At 41.9% G+C, this 14,971-nt stretch overlaps 1 protein-coding gene across 1 annotated transcript in view; it reads left to right on the top strand.

Moving 5' to 3' along the window:
* cavin2a (caveolae associated protein 2a) overlaps positions 1–11,629 on the top strand; it is a 14,634-nt gene extending 3,005 nt beyond the window's left edge. Inside the window, exon 2 of the mRNA XM_034575026.1 lies at positions 10,271–11,629. Coding sequence (XP_034430917.1) covers positions 10,271–11,149 — 879 coding nt within the window. The 3' untranslated portion in view covers positions 11,150–11,629. The remainder of the gene's footprint in view (positions 1–10,270) is intronic.
* The last annotated feature ends 3,342 nt before the right edge of the window (positions 11,630–14,971 follow it).

Here is a 14,971-nt window from a genome sequence, read left to right as displayed (position 1 = left end):
TTTTCGTGTTCAGTCAAGCCACCTGTCATGGTTCCCTGACAACACACCAAAGCACATGCTGCACGCCTCACGGTATCTTTGATAACGCAGGTTTTGCAATGCACCCAAGAGACAAGTTCTCTGTGCCAGCCCTGTAGTTTCTGGCCGAGGGGCCCTCCTCCGCCTCTGCTCCTCACTTGACCGAGCCGGAGCAAAATACTCATCGCCCTGTACGTGCCAGCTGAGGTGGAAACACAGGGGGCTTCTGGGTAAACGCTCTCTGTTGCACCGGGCAGGGGGCTCCACAAGCTGCGGCCGGTCAGAATTGACAGCGCTGTCTGACGCTCCGCTGAGTTCCTGTGTATAACGTGGACTAATGAGGACTTAATTACTGCTGCTCGGGCCTTGTTTGTTTGTTTGTTTTTGTGCACCAGTGCTTTTCGTGTCTCCACGCAAACTCCTCCCCTTATCCATTCCCTTTCTCCTTCACACACACGTTAACGTGCACATGCACAGCATCCACGAAACCGCGTCATCAGAGGAGTCCAGTGTGTACAGTGCAGACTCTGGTAATTACTGTTTGTAAAGGCGACATATTTTGCATTGAATTACACGCGCATTTCTTTTTTAATTATTTGTCACACTAATTAATTACAAAGTCTCTTTACCTGAGTGTTTAAATACCAACAGTCACCTTGGAGACTTTAATCCTAGTGTATCTTATTTGCATCGCCGTTTCCATTAAATGCAGTGGGTTTCAAAATAAAACTCCTGTGACAGAAGTGGTTTATTTCTGAGTAGATCTTAATCTGCCCATCTGTGTTTATCTCACTCTGAAATATAATCACAGTAAACAAGTCAACCACGTTGGCAAACTGAATCCGAACGCTGTGAGAATGCAAGTCCTTCTCCGCAGAGCTCCACTGGATACTTAGTGGTGAGAGGGGAGTCATGTGACTCTCTCGGTGGGATGGGAAGAGGATGTGCGGTGGTTTGTCTGTGTTTTTTTGTGGACTCCTAATCGCAGGGAGATGGAGAGTGACAGAGACAGTCGGAGCGCTCACATACAATAAGAGAACTCTCATATCTCATTGCAGGCAAAGAGAAATATACTCCAGAGCCAAAGTAAACACAGTGACTGCGATGGTTGTTCTGCTGCTGGAGGTTTTGCTGCAGGGCCTGTGATGAAATGAGAACTTTGTCCTTTGGTTCTCATTCTTCAGTTGTACATTTATAAAGGGATACTCATTTAACCCTTAGTAAATATATTTTAACATCACAATGTATTAATAGTCAAAGTTTCCATCCATCGTCACTGGGTGGCTCACAAAGGTTTTGAGTGATCGGCTTAACTCGACTCAGTGTCACTTGGTGCGCTCTGCTACCAGTCGTCATGGAGCTTCTGTGTACAGACACTTGACCAAAGGTTGTGACATAATCTTGCCTTTCAGCATCAGGATGTTTTTCCACACTCTGTTCAGGGTCTAAAGATGGAGGACAAACTGGGAATTCCAGCCACGCCCCAAACTCTTACCTGTACTGTAGTCAAGTGACACAGCACTTTGTAATCTCAAGTTAAATCAAACTAGAGATCTATGTCAGTAAACATTTTCTTAAGGAGTTTATGGTTTCAATAACTATTTTCAAGTCTTCTTCAATACAGCATGATTATCGTTTTGTAAATGATGGTTCCCGTTAGAGCCGAATAGACGATAAAGCAGGGTATTCAATTCCAGCTAGTACCGTCCGATGGGTGCAGGTCACAGGTGTAGGTCAGTGTCCTCGGCCCCTCAGTCAAGCTCCGCCCATGCTCCTTTTTAAATATGGTTACTTCTGGTTTTCAAAAACTTGCTAAACTCAAGACTTCAAAACAGTTGTTCAAAAACCAACTGTTGAAGTCACTGTTGGTTTCCACTTGTCTGAATCCCATCTTGTGCGTACAAATACATAAGTGACACAAATGAAGCTTTACTACCAGAAACCCCCTTAAAGCCTTTCTCTGAAGACAAGAACGAGGGTAGACGCGATGTGTTCGAATGTAATTAGGTATCTGAGCGTTATGCGAGCGCACATATTGCGTGTGTGTGTTCAGGGCAGAAACTTCCATCATGAAGTTGTATCCATTTCCACAGGTTGGAGCAGGCCACTGGCTGCAGGCTACAGCTGAGATTTGTTGAGTGTCTCTCTCTGGAGCGGATGATATACTGCACCAGCCTATAGCCCAGAGCGCTGCTGTTTCAGTGTGTGCAGTCATGTAGGGTCTTGATGTGACCAGGCTTCAACCTGCATTGACTTTTGAAGTAAAAGGCTGCTTAACGCATAGTATCATGGTGGTAACTGCAACTTATTTCACTGTTGCCACTGTGGACAAAGAGAAAGTGAGACAAAAAGAAATTCCCCAGAAATACTATCATCAACACAAATGCAATTGTGATCCAGGAGAATTATGTGACTTAGTGAATGTTTATTTGTTTATGGTGATTATACAACTGGTGGTGTCGGGTCCTGCGTCATGGCAATGTGATTCATTTGTTTCAGTAGAAAATGGCATAATTTACAATTTCTATACTATTTTACAGGTTCTAATCATTGGAACTCGTTAGTACTCTGACTTGTTGACAGAATGGTATCTTCACTGTCTGTTAGTTAGCTGGAAGACTTGATTTTAACTTGATGTCTGTGTGAAAAGTACAGAGTAACCCAGGAGAAGGCTTACATACATGGTGTAAGCAATGCTAATATTAGCCACTGGTGAACCTTGAGTTTTGTTTGGAGTTTGTAAACTAAGGGCAAAACTAAGTCGACTACAGAGGCTAGTGATGGTCCAACATCTGTGGACCTGGCTGCTCAGGAAACACAATGTTTTAATGTCAAACCTCATTGTGTCATATCATTTTCGACAGGTGGCTAGCTGCTAGGTTGTTCGTTGTCAACATAGACTATTTAAAAATCAACAAAGGATTTCCTATCACATCGATGTATTTTCAAGTGTTTCTGATTAGTTTTGATGCTGTAAAATTACAGGGTCCGACTCCATGATTGACAGCTGAGACTGATTGAGACGATTGATTGATTGCTTCAGGACTCCACCTCTACACAAATTCACCAGTGAAAGATGTCAGCACCTGTATCCGGGATATTTTGGCTTCATTTTTGTCCAGTTGGAGGAAGTGGAATCTTTACTTACAGTCTATGCTTGTCAAGTGTAAATGTCTGACATCTCTTTGACAGTTAACAACAGTAAGAACATCCAAGTTGAACTGGGATGAAGTGAATGTTTAACCGACCTTGCTCATGGCACACACGTCATAGCACAGGCGCAGTAAACATAATTAACGTAATGACTGTGTTCGTCCATTTTCTGGGCTCTGCTGTTGTTCCTGCTGACTGTGTTGACCGGGTTATTGTGACATGGAGCTGTGCTTTCCTACCACATGACTAAATGTCTGCTGTGGGTAAGGCCTTTTTGTTTTTGACACATCCTGCTTTATTAATATGTTGACCACATATACAAGCGTGGAATTGATATAGAAAAACAAACCATTTAGCTCTACCTCTGACCTCCAGTACACAAGTTATTACTTCACAGTTAGATTTTACTTGTTTCTATAAGAATGCAGTTGGGTGTGTTGATATTCTTTTTTTGAGACCATCTGAAAGTAACAAGGGGAAAAGGAGATGAGGAGAAAAGTGAATGTAGCAGAAGGAAAAAGACAAAGAGAAAGATGTCGGTCTGTTTTGCCTAATGATGGGTTAAGTTTGCAGACTGTTGAGTGTAAGACGTGAGTGGGGATGGGGAGGTTTCACCTTAGGTGCTTCCTTGTTCCGTCTGATGTCACATTCAGGTTTGACGAGTCGACTGAACTGTTTCGTTCTCTGAGGCAAAGGCAAGTTTGTAGCTGCAGACTCCAGGTGTAAGGAACTAGTTTTAACAGCTTTAAAAAGACGGGTGATGATAATATTAGGGGGTCTGTGCGGGCTAGACAAGTTGCTTTTTCATCCAGAAATCAAAATCCTAAAACATGTGCAGAATGATAATAAATAAATATACACTGTGTGCATGCAAAGACAAATGAAGGCGGTAGCTCTTAAATCAGCTCAGTCTCCCAGCATATCCCATGATGCAGTGCACTTCTTTGTCTACGCTACTGCCAAGAGTACATATTTTGCATTTTTTTAGTACGCCGCAGGTTTTAATAAGGTTTTCGCAACAATCTCATAGTAGCTCATGTGTTCATTAAGTAAGATGCACGGCTTTAAAATACTTTAGCGACAAAGTAATCTAAATGATTAAAGAAAGTGCTGGGAGTGTTGCTGCTGGTGTCCTGCCAATGCAACTCGCAGTCCTATTGCGTTATTAAACAAATGCAACCAACTCCCCTCTTTTGACTCCTCCTGTGACCTCCCACATGTTCTCTGACGTTAGATTCCAGGCGTCGAACGTCTGCATGTTTGCTCCTTCTTGACTTTTCAAACCCCATCCAGTCCTATCACCAAGGCCAAGGCCGCTACGTCCATGGACAGGAAAGAGGAAAACAAAAAGCATTTTGTTCCTCGCTGTTAGTTTGTTTTTTTATTTCTCTGCGCTTAAATGAAACATGAAAACACAACACGTCTTGAGATAACACGACGACTTCCTGGCTTCTCTGCACACTGACCTCAGTGTGGAGGAAACATTGTGACAATTGGTGGTAGCCTTATCGTAAAGGCCTGTTGCATGTCCACACAGGCCTTATCGAACAATAGCTCCGATATGTGAAGTCTTGGATTGTGCTGCAAAAATGTCCAATGGAGGATCTTGGGAGATTGTACAAAGAAGCTAAAAAAGAGTAACATGGAGCGAGTGCGAACGTGCAGGAATGTTGTAGTGAAGACTTACCATCATGCACGAGGAAGGAAAGTGCAGGTTTAGCAAATTTGATCTGTGGAGGTAGTGCAGTCAAGATCTCAATGGTCCAGTCAACCACTGAGGAGATAATCATCAATATCATGTGTGACATTAATAACAAGACTTGGAGAGCTCATATTGCAGAATATGAAACCTGTTCTCATGCACAGGGCACAGACTTCTCTCCTGTAAATTATGGGTTGAGTCGAGCAAGTTTATCGTTGTTGTTGTTGTTTTCCACGTCAAACACTTTGTCCAACAGCCATTTATCTCATCCGGGATAATGGCCGCCTTTCTAATTTCCCGCCTTTTACCAGCCACGTCTGCATGACTTCGCACCTGAATGAGTTATTGTGTGTTGTGTGATTACACAAGCTCGGGAGGCCAGTAAATACAGGCAGATATGGGAGGGGTTTGTGAGCACAGGGAAAGAATGCTCCAGCTTGTTATGCAAAGCTTCACGGGTATTAGGCAAATAATCTAATTAATATCTGTCACAGTTTGAGCTACACTTTGTACGTTGGTATGAGGTAAGAGCTTGGCAGGAGTTTTATATGTTTAGAATATTTCTATGTAGTGTATATACATCAGTGGAAGGCTGTGTATCAACACTGTGCAGAGTGCACTGAGAGTTTATCATGTTTTGTGTGAAGCCAGTCCCATGTCAAATAGGAGAATACCATTTCCTTTCCTTTCTTTCCTTCCTCCGTCCACAGATGGCTCTTCGTGCACAGGGGAGGGCACGATGTTACATAACGTGCTGAGCAGGGGTGAACTGGACGGCACACTAATGGGACGGATGCTCTGTAATCAAAACACATGCAGATGAAGGCAAATTTGCACACGCACAATTTTCAGGTGGACACTGCCGTGATTGTTCACTGAGTGGGTGTGTGAGAGAGAGAGGCTGTGGGGACCCTAGTGTTTGGTCATCGTGAATGAGGTAGATTGGGTTACGGGTAAAGATAAAAGGCAAATTAAGAGCATGAAGGTAGAGTGGGAAGAAAAAAGGAGATTGTTCAGAGCCAGAGCTTTTTCTTTAGCTCTTTGTTGGAGATGTGCACAAGAACAAAGTCTGACAACAATCATTAAATATCATTGCAGGTTTTTAAGGTTTATTTTTTCACTGTTCCATTTCAACTTTAGCTTCTCATTTTCTGTTGCAAAATAATTGCAGGGATAGCAATGACGTGCACAATTGCATCTCTGTGTGTGTATGGTGATTGTGTGTGTGGTGATTGTGTGTGTGGTGATTGTGTGTGTGTGTGTGTGTGTGTGTGTGTGTGTGTGTGTGTGTGTGTGTGTGTGTGTGTGGTGATTGTGTACCCTCTCATTGGCAAAGTCCCCCGGAGGCACCTGACTCACTGTGCCAACACACCTGTACCTGCCGCGCCTGTTAGGATTAGGAAAATCTCCAGGAACCAGGAAAAAAACACACCTGTTCAAACTGTTCAAACACATTTAAATACATACAAGTACAGAAAAGTTCGGCAAAAAAATACGGAGCAACTGACTCAGACATTTGCTTCCTCACATTAAGCCTCTGCAGAGAATTTCAGTAAAATGTCTGGACTTCAGTGCATGTCTGAGAGCAGCTTTAGGCAGAGCCCTAATTCTAACATCAGCAAGCTAACATGCTCACAATGACGATCTTAACAGGCTCTTTCACGAGGTGTAATGTGTACTACTTTCAGCCTCTCAGTTTAGTGTGTTGTTGTTAATTAGCACTTAAACACAAGGTACAGCTGAGGCTGACGGGAAAGTCATTAGTTTTGCAGGTTTTTCTTCATGAGCCAAAGTATTAGACAAAAATAAAATTGACCTGATGATAGAGATATGGGGATGTGGATGTAAACGCTGAATTTCATGGGACAATATTGTCAACCTAAGTAGTCATCATCAAAGTTGACATGATTCATCCTCTGGGGACTGTGAACGCAGAAAATCAATTCAAATTCATTCATTGTGGCCCAAAGTGTGCGATGGATCAACCAAATTTGCATTTGTCTATTAAATGGATCTCAACCATGTCGCCCAGTCCTGAGTAAAATATGTTAATGACTGGAAATGTAAAGCAGAGGCCCGTAGACACACACACACAGAGACAATATAAACAAAGGAGAGAGAAGAGTTGTAGAAGTTGTAGGGTGTCATTACACTCGTGGTATAAACTGAAACATACTCACACAGTAACATGATTCTATCCGAGCTCTTTCAATGAGCTGCACTAGTGTCCTGCCCCGCCCTGATCTCTCTCTCTCGCTGCTTGAACAGAGCAGGAAGTTCTAGAGAAGTGACTAAAGTTAACTCGGGCTTAATAAAAACTGGCACAACTTGCAATTAGATGGCAATTCTACCGTGCAAGTGTTGAATGTCATCCTGAACTCCATTACCCAGGCGTTCGAACAGAATATCCTTGAAGTGCGCACCCTATGTTAAATACAGTAAACTCACTGTCACATTAAATTAACTTTGTTTTCTTGGTTCACTCCAAATTTATATTAGTTTTCCTTTATCTTGCTTTGTTAAACTGTTTTTTTATTTTTATTTTTAAACAATAGACAATGTCTTACATGGCTGCACACAACTGCACAGTGGCTCACAGTGACGCTCAAACACACACACACACATACTTGCACATACTGTATCACATTCTTAGTGGCTAATGAGCGCTTGCTTAGAGGGTACACTAATTAACGGGGTTCCCAAGAGAGATGTGCCAGAATGTAAGGGCCACGTGCACGGACACGCACACACACGTATACACACACACAAGACAGACCTGGGTCAAATGGTATTTAGGAAGATTTTGTTTTCTGTAGCTTGCTTGCAAAGATGTGTGGGAGTTAAACTCGGGGCAAACTTACTTCATGCTGTCTCACTAATTGGGCAACCAAACACAAAACCAGCATGTTCACGAGTTAAACCCAAGGTGCAGAAAAAAGAGCTGCACGAAGTCAAGGCAGGGAAATAAAAGACATAAATGTGCCTGTGTTCACTTTGCAGAAAGAGCTTCAGGTGAAAACCTTGCAGACTCTTGCTCCTGAAGCTTAATTAAAGTGTTTTTTGCAGCAGGTCTAGTACAGTTTGTACCAGGAGGGCTCTGCTCGCATTCAAAGGTGTTTGAGTTTTTTCTGCTGCCTCCCACATACTCCAGTAGCCACACTGATTATATCCAACATGTTTGAGCCAAATCAGAAAGTCTCATGACGTGCCCGGACTGGAGCAGAGGTGTGGAGACTGGATCTTCGGAAAAAAACTCAACACTGCCAAACAGTCAGGGAAACATTTCAACAATTTATCTTCAGGGAATAGTCGGCTGAGGGTCAGCAGAGGTCATGCAAGGCTGGGATTTTGTAATCATGACTGGTCAAATTTAGGTGGTTGCTTAAACCTCAAGCTATCTCACACTTCATGTTGATTAACTCTATCTTAGATGTGCACACAGGGAAGGGAGATAAGTTTAATCTCTGGAGTAATACATCTGATCATAGAGGTGAGCTTTCAGGGATTTCTAGCGTGTTTTATAGAAGAGCTATCAGTCACGCAGCGCCTGACTTTCTGATGTGAGTTTGCACAAACACGTTCCGTCTTTCTTGGGCGTGGTGCCGTGTCAGACCAACCGCAAAATAGGGCATTCAGACAGTGCTCATTCACACACGACAGGAGGGAGACACGGAGAACACAACTGAAGAGGACGGATTACAGTTACACAAAACGAGAGTGGGTGGTAACCAGACCTGTTCCCCAAGGTGCTAGCTTTGTCCTTTTGGATTACCAGTTACAAACCCATAGTGCTTCATGGCTCCCAGCTTTTTGAGGATTAATGTCGTACCTATGGAGAAAAAAAGAATCCTGATACACAAAAAAGCAGTTTGTGGATATTCATCAAACTTCCCCCTTTTAAATATTATTCCTTATACTCTGTTCCTTGCCTTGCTCTGATGTTGTGCCTTTAAGAACACGCTGACAGATTTACTAGCACGGACTGATATACCACACATGCTTGGCACACACCTGAACCGTGAATCATGCCTGCATGACTGAGATCAAGTCAAGATGCATCAGGGATCTGCAAGGTGGTAGAAACAGGACCGTTTTCCACTTCTGAAGAACTCTTCATTTACAGTTGTACAAAAACCTGAGTGCTCTTTTTCAATTTCCAGGGGATCAGGGAAAGAAATGGGACTAAATGTTCTGTAGTTCAACACTATAACTATATAGACTGAACTTTAAAATCACTGCAGGACTTCTTGTATTTACATTTTGTGCAGTTCAACAATCAGTCACGGTGACATAGCTTTCTTACCATTGTCACAGGTGTGCTATCATTACATCTGATACACTTAAAAATACAACGGTGCGTCAAAACTGGCTTCACCTAGCACAAGTTTACTTTGCCTGACAGATTGCATGCACGGTGCTACTTTACTTTTCCGCAGCATTGGTGACGGACGAGCATCTGGTTGGTCCAGTCCTTAAGTATGTGTTAATGACACCCCAAGAAAAAACGCATTGCACAGTCCCTCGACAACTAATGGCATCCTGTGACTTAGAGCACCTCCATAATGAAAATAATGTAAAACCTGAGGCATGTTCGAAAACAACCTCCAAACCGGAAGATTGTCTAAAGAACGGGACGTTTACTGACACTCTGATGCAGATAGAAACAAGAAATGAAAAGCATTTGAGAGCTTAAATGTTTGGCTTTTATTGTAAATCATTGCATTTAATTTAGACACTGGTTATGGATGGAAATAAAAAGCATATTCGTCTATATTTTAAGTTTCAAGCTCTCGATAGCTAATGGCGTGAGGATGGGTGGGGCTCACACTGGAGATTGATACTGGCAGGTTTTGAGGTAAAACAGAGCAGAGAGAGACATACAACTGAAAACTGAGAGCAGTGTGTGACTCCTCCAGAGAAACAGGTGGAATTCCTCACACATTTCAGGAGAAGCCGAGGAGGCATGCAGAAACTGGTTTCCTCCATCATCAGCAGGCAGATTAACCCAACATGCCAGAATGTATTTAAGGCAGACATCCATTTGCAAGGGCCAAAGGGCCAGAAGTATACAGTAACGTGTTCATGGGGAATGTGTTTGGATGTACACTTCAAGCAGCATTGTCAAGAATTCCTCGGAGGGCTCTGGTACTTGGAAAGGTGGCTTAGGTCTAACCCTGACCATAGCTAACTCAAACAAAGATCATGTGCTAGAATTCATCTGTATTCTCATTCAGGAGGTCACCAGGTTTTTCTACAATTTACAGCAACTTATACACATCACAGCTATATTATAATTCGTCATATTTTCTATCAAACTAAAAACCTTGTGGACGTTTTTAAAACTGATTCCCAATGACCATCCTTTTAACCATATTTTTCTGTCTTTCTGTTTCTTAGGAAGACAATGAGATCCCCTCCAGTGTGTATGTCAAGGACTCCCTCAGGACCCCACTGCCAAGCCAGTATGACGCAGAATCCACCATGGTTACTCCATCTATCGCAGGCTCGGTTGAATGCAGCCGTGCCCAAGACGAGGGTCTCCAGACCATTAGCCTGTCCTCTGATGACGATGATGTTCTCAAAGCACTGCAGGAGGAGTCCGATATGCTGGCGGCTGAAGCTGAAATGGGTCTGGGCACTTCCCGCCCACTTGAGAGAAGAGCCGACAAATTCAAGCGCAACAGCCTGAAGAAGGTCGATAGCATCAAGAAGGCCTTTACGCGCGAGAGCTTTGAGAAGAAGATGAACCAGATCACCACCAAGATTGTGCCCCCAGAGAAGCGTGAGAAACTCAGGAAGAGTCTCACCCCCAACCACCCCAAGAGCCCAACTGCCAAGTCCTCCTCATTTAAGGTGTCTCCCATGACCTTCAATGTAAAGAAGGTCAGGGATGGGGAGACCCCCACGCAAGACATAGGTTCACCTGGGGAAGAAGACCATGTGGAGATTCCTCATCTAGGAAACATGGATGGTGACATTCCCTTGGCGGAGGTTCATACCCATGAAGACGTTGTGGAGATAAATCAGGAAATGCTGAGTCCCTCCACCCCAGACAGCATGAAGGCAGAGCTGGCAATCAACGGCAAAGCACCGAGCATTGAGTGTGAGATCAATGGTGATCACGCTGCTGGCCTGGCAGTACCTGAACAGGATGAAGATGTTGGCGTGGAAGAAGATGATGAGGGAGAAGAAGAGGAGAAGCACAAAACCCCTGTAGAAACAGCAGCCGATGCCCAGATTCCCACAGCATCAGCTGCTGTGGAGCAAGCAACTTAATATGATTTGATTTTGTTGAGCATCACTTCTAATTTCACTTTTTTTCACTTCTAAGTTTCTACATTTGATCCCCATCAGGCTCAAATGATCCCTCCATTATAAACACTCAGTTCCCAAACAAACTCCAAACATAATCATAGGTTCCTGAGTTACTCCATCCTTGGGCCTTCTTACTACTCTATCACCAGCATAGTCTAAAAATGTTGACGCCTCGGTCAACATCAAACCTCACAGTGCACATCACCAATCTCCTATTTCAACCAACACGGTGCCGCTACCTTTACTAGAACCGGTTCTACAAATGTCTACCAAAAAAGGTACAACAATTTGATCCACTGACTCTGGAACAGCAGCAACAGGGAGATCAGCTTTCCGAAACCTTCTAATGAAAAATGTAATGACTTTAAGAATCCATTTAGTTTTTAAAAAGCAAGCGAAATCAGTTGCTTTATGTCAGCCTCAACTTATTTCCAATGAAATGGAAATAACTTACGCTGTGTAACATTCTTCTTCATTTCTCGGTTATTTGTGGTTTGCAAATGATGACTTGGTGCATCATCGCCTACAGCTGGTATGAAGTGTGAACTTCTTAACATTCAGATCTCAGACCTGTTGAAATGTGAGCCAGTTGTGGGCTGGCTCTGTGCCAGCATCGCCCTGGTGGAAAACAGGTACAAGACGGCTTCTTAAACTCTTGCGCTTGGTTGCCCAAGAAAAGCAACATGCACCATAACTCACCCTCATCAACGGGTGCCCACCCCTCCGGCAGCCGCATATCGCCAGGGTGGTGAGCCAACCATCTCCCTCCTGCTGTGCATGCCTGTGTCTGGACCCCCCCCCCCCCCCGCCTGCCTCACTGACAAACAGTCTTTTGTTCTTTGCGGTTCTCGTGAAATATAGTAGATCTCCGGCAACAGCGGTGCTGCCCACAGCCTACTGAGGCGGTGCGTTGCCAGGTTGTGCACGATTTGGAATGGGCAGTTTGTAGGTTTTCAGTGAGAATGTTGCGGGGTGTTTTGTAGTGGACTGGAGACTGTTTACAGAATTTCTTTGGACCTGTACTGAAAAGCTTCACTAACAGGTGAAGGTCTTGAATCTCGTCATCTGTCCTTCTTCTTTATAAGTGTTAGTCCGACCCGATCGTTGATGACCTAACTACAGTGCCTAATGAGTTGCATGAGGAACCTAAAAATATCATAGTAATTGGTGTTTGCCAATTGCCAATTAACCTTTTTAATAGCCGAGGAGTAGAAATAGCATAGAATTGTTTGAAATAGTAATAAGAGAAATATATATTTGAGTCCCATTGATGAAGGACAACACTGCAGCACGGAAGCTGCTCTAGATTGAGAGACAAATATATGACTGGCACAAATAACCCATAGGTTTTAATACTGACATGTGTGAAATGTCAACTCTACAGCCCTTGGTCTTTTCTACAGGGCATCTATGTATGATTATGTACAGGAAATATTTTCTACACGAGGCACACTACTCTTTAGGTATTTACTGCTTATATAACATAACATATGAACTTCAACTGCCTTGAGTATGTGTTCTTAAACAGTAAATGTATCTGTAAAGTTTTTTGGAGTTATTATATGATACTAGGGTGTAATGAGTCATATTTTACTTTCAGGCATCCATTACATGCATTGGGGGAATGTTAGCTCAGTTTCATATGTTTAACACTATCTTATAAACATTTGCATTCACTCCGACACTCCTTAAATGCCTTTACCTTGCACAAGCTGGTATGAGGAGTTGCTCTCCTCATGGAATAGATTCCTATGTTTTCTTGTCGATAAGAGTGATTGTAAAGCATTCCTGATTTTTAATCTCTGCTCTGAGGAATTCTTTGCAGCTTTAACTTTACGGAGCATATTCAAGCTTTGATTACAAACTGCAAAAAGAGAGGATTTAAGTTTCAAGGAGGTGCAAATGCATTTGTCACAATCAGCCTCGTGTTTGGAAGTTGTACCTGCAAGTTTCTATAAAGTGACCTTCCTCTTGTTGCACATAGTTAACGCTTTACATGCCTTAGTTATAGATTTCTAATGTTTAATGACTCCCTAAGAATAGTTTAGCGAGTGATACCAGGGGCCAAGGAAACTTGTCTTTGTGTTACACTATAGAATTGAAATTATAGGAACCAAATGCTGGCACTACAGGATTGGAGAACCTCTATTTCAGTTGCACCACTACGGCCCACATCCATTATTCTGCTTCTAAATTGGACAGAGCAGAAATGAATCTGCTTACATCTAAATTATGCAAGAAAATCACATTATTGCCATCTGATAGACATGTATGGTGCATTTGATATAGATATATATATATATATATTTTCAACACTATTTGACAAAGTAATACACTCAAAGCCTTTCAGATGCTTCACGTTATAAAAGTTTACCAATCTGCTATTTGGATATGATAGGTAAACAACTTGTTACCTATGTACTCAGTAAGTCTGAGGATTCTTTCTTTTTAATTCTTCTTTTGTATAAATCACTCAACTAAAATAAAGAAACATTAGGCTTACGTGTACATTCTGTTTAATGCAGAGGTTAAAATGTGACCGGCTCTGATGTATTTCTGCTAATTCATGTAAAAGTGTGTTAATTTGGTGATATCTCTGTCTGCTGTTATTAAAAGAATATATCTAGAAATTATTATCTAGACACGTGTGTGTGTGTGTGTGTAAATGTCTGTTTTTTTTCCCTTTTGTCTTCAAATCACTGTTAAATCTGGATTATATGTGAGGACCACTGTTTGCTGGGAAAGCTCTGACATGAGATACCTACAGCAGAGGTAGTGATGTTTAATATCATCTTTGTTTGGAGTTTTAAGCCTGTTAATCTAGTCGCCCACTTAAAACCAAAGAAGTTTCCCTCACAGCCACTCGAGTGTTTCAATGTACACCTGCTCACACTTGTCTCGTAAACATGCAGGGATTTCCCTTCAAAGTAGTATTGTATACATCAATAAAAACTTTATAACATTCAGATTTGGATTGTGGTCTTTATTGTGTTAAGAGGAGATGAGTAGATGCTGCACATTTCGCATAAATTGAATGATAGTAGCTTATGTCCTGTGCGTCACTCAGGCCCTGATCCCTCTGACTCACAACTCACTGTTGGGTTAGGCTGTGGTAAGTTAATAAATACATAAATAAATAAATAAATAAACTTAACTGTAGGTAAGAGGTTAGTGGAGGATTAATCTCACTGCAGGGAGTTGTTCAAAGGCTCAATTATCCTATGTACAAAGCACAGTTTATGGATTCAGAGAATCGTAAATTACATTAAACATTATATTTGGGACCTGGGGTCAGAAGCACAGTGAATGGCTGCTTCACTCTGCTTAAACAATATCACTGTTTCTTAGACTGCACAATGTCCAACACTACAATTATCACACATATTTTGTAATCTGTCTAAGATATTTCTGATATGACCATGAGGGAAAACTATTACTACTATTTAAAATTAAAATAATTTAACAATCTTTCCACAAACGTCTGGTTACTATGAAAATTGGAAACAGGACAAATTATTTTTAAATGACTTTTTTACTTATGTGTCATATGATAACAGAATGTTATATATATATATCACATGTTATATATCATAGCAGTATGTTATATATCATATGTGTCACTATAACACATGTTATATATATATATATGTATACTGTATATATATCCTATCAATGATCTAAGTAACATGCTGAAGGTTTTATATATCATATTACATGTTCTATTATAAACGATGCTGTTGAAATATATAAATGTTTGTTGTTGTTGTTGTTGTTGTTGTTGTG

The sequence above is a fragment of the Hippoglossus hippoglossus genome, chromosome 21 (assembly GCF_009819705.1).
Source record: "Hippoglossus hippoglossus isolate fHipHip1 chromosome 21, fHipHip1.pri, whole genome shotgun sequence".
Classification (NCBI taxonomy): Eukaryota; Metazoa; Chordata; class Actinopteri; order Pleuronectiformes; family Pleuronectidae; genus Hippoglossus; species Hippoglossus hippoglossus.
This window is presented reverse-complemented; position numbering and strand designations above follow the sequence as displayed.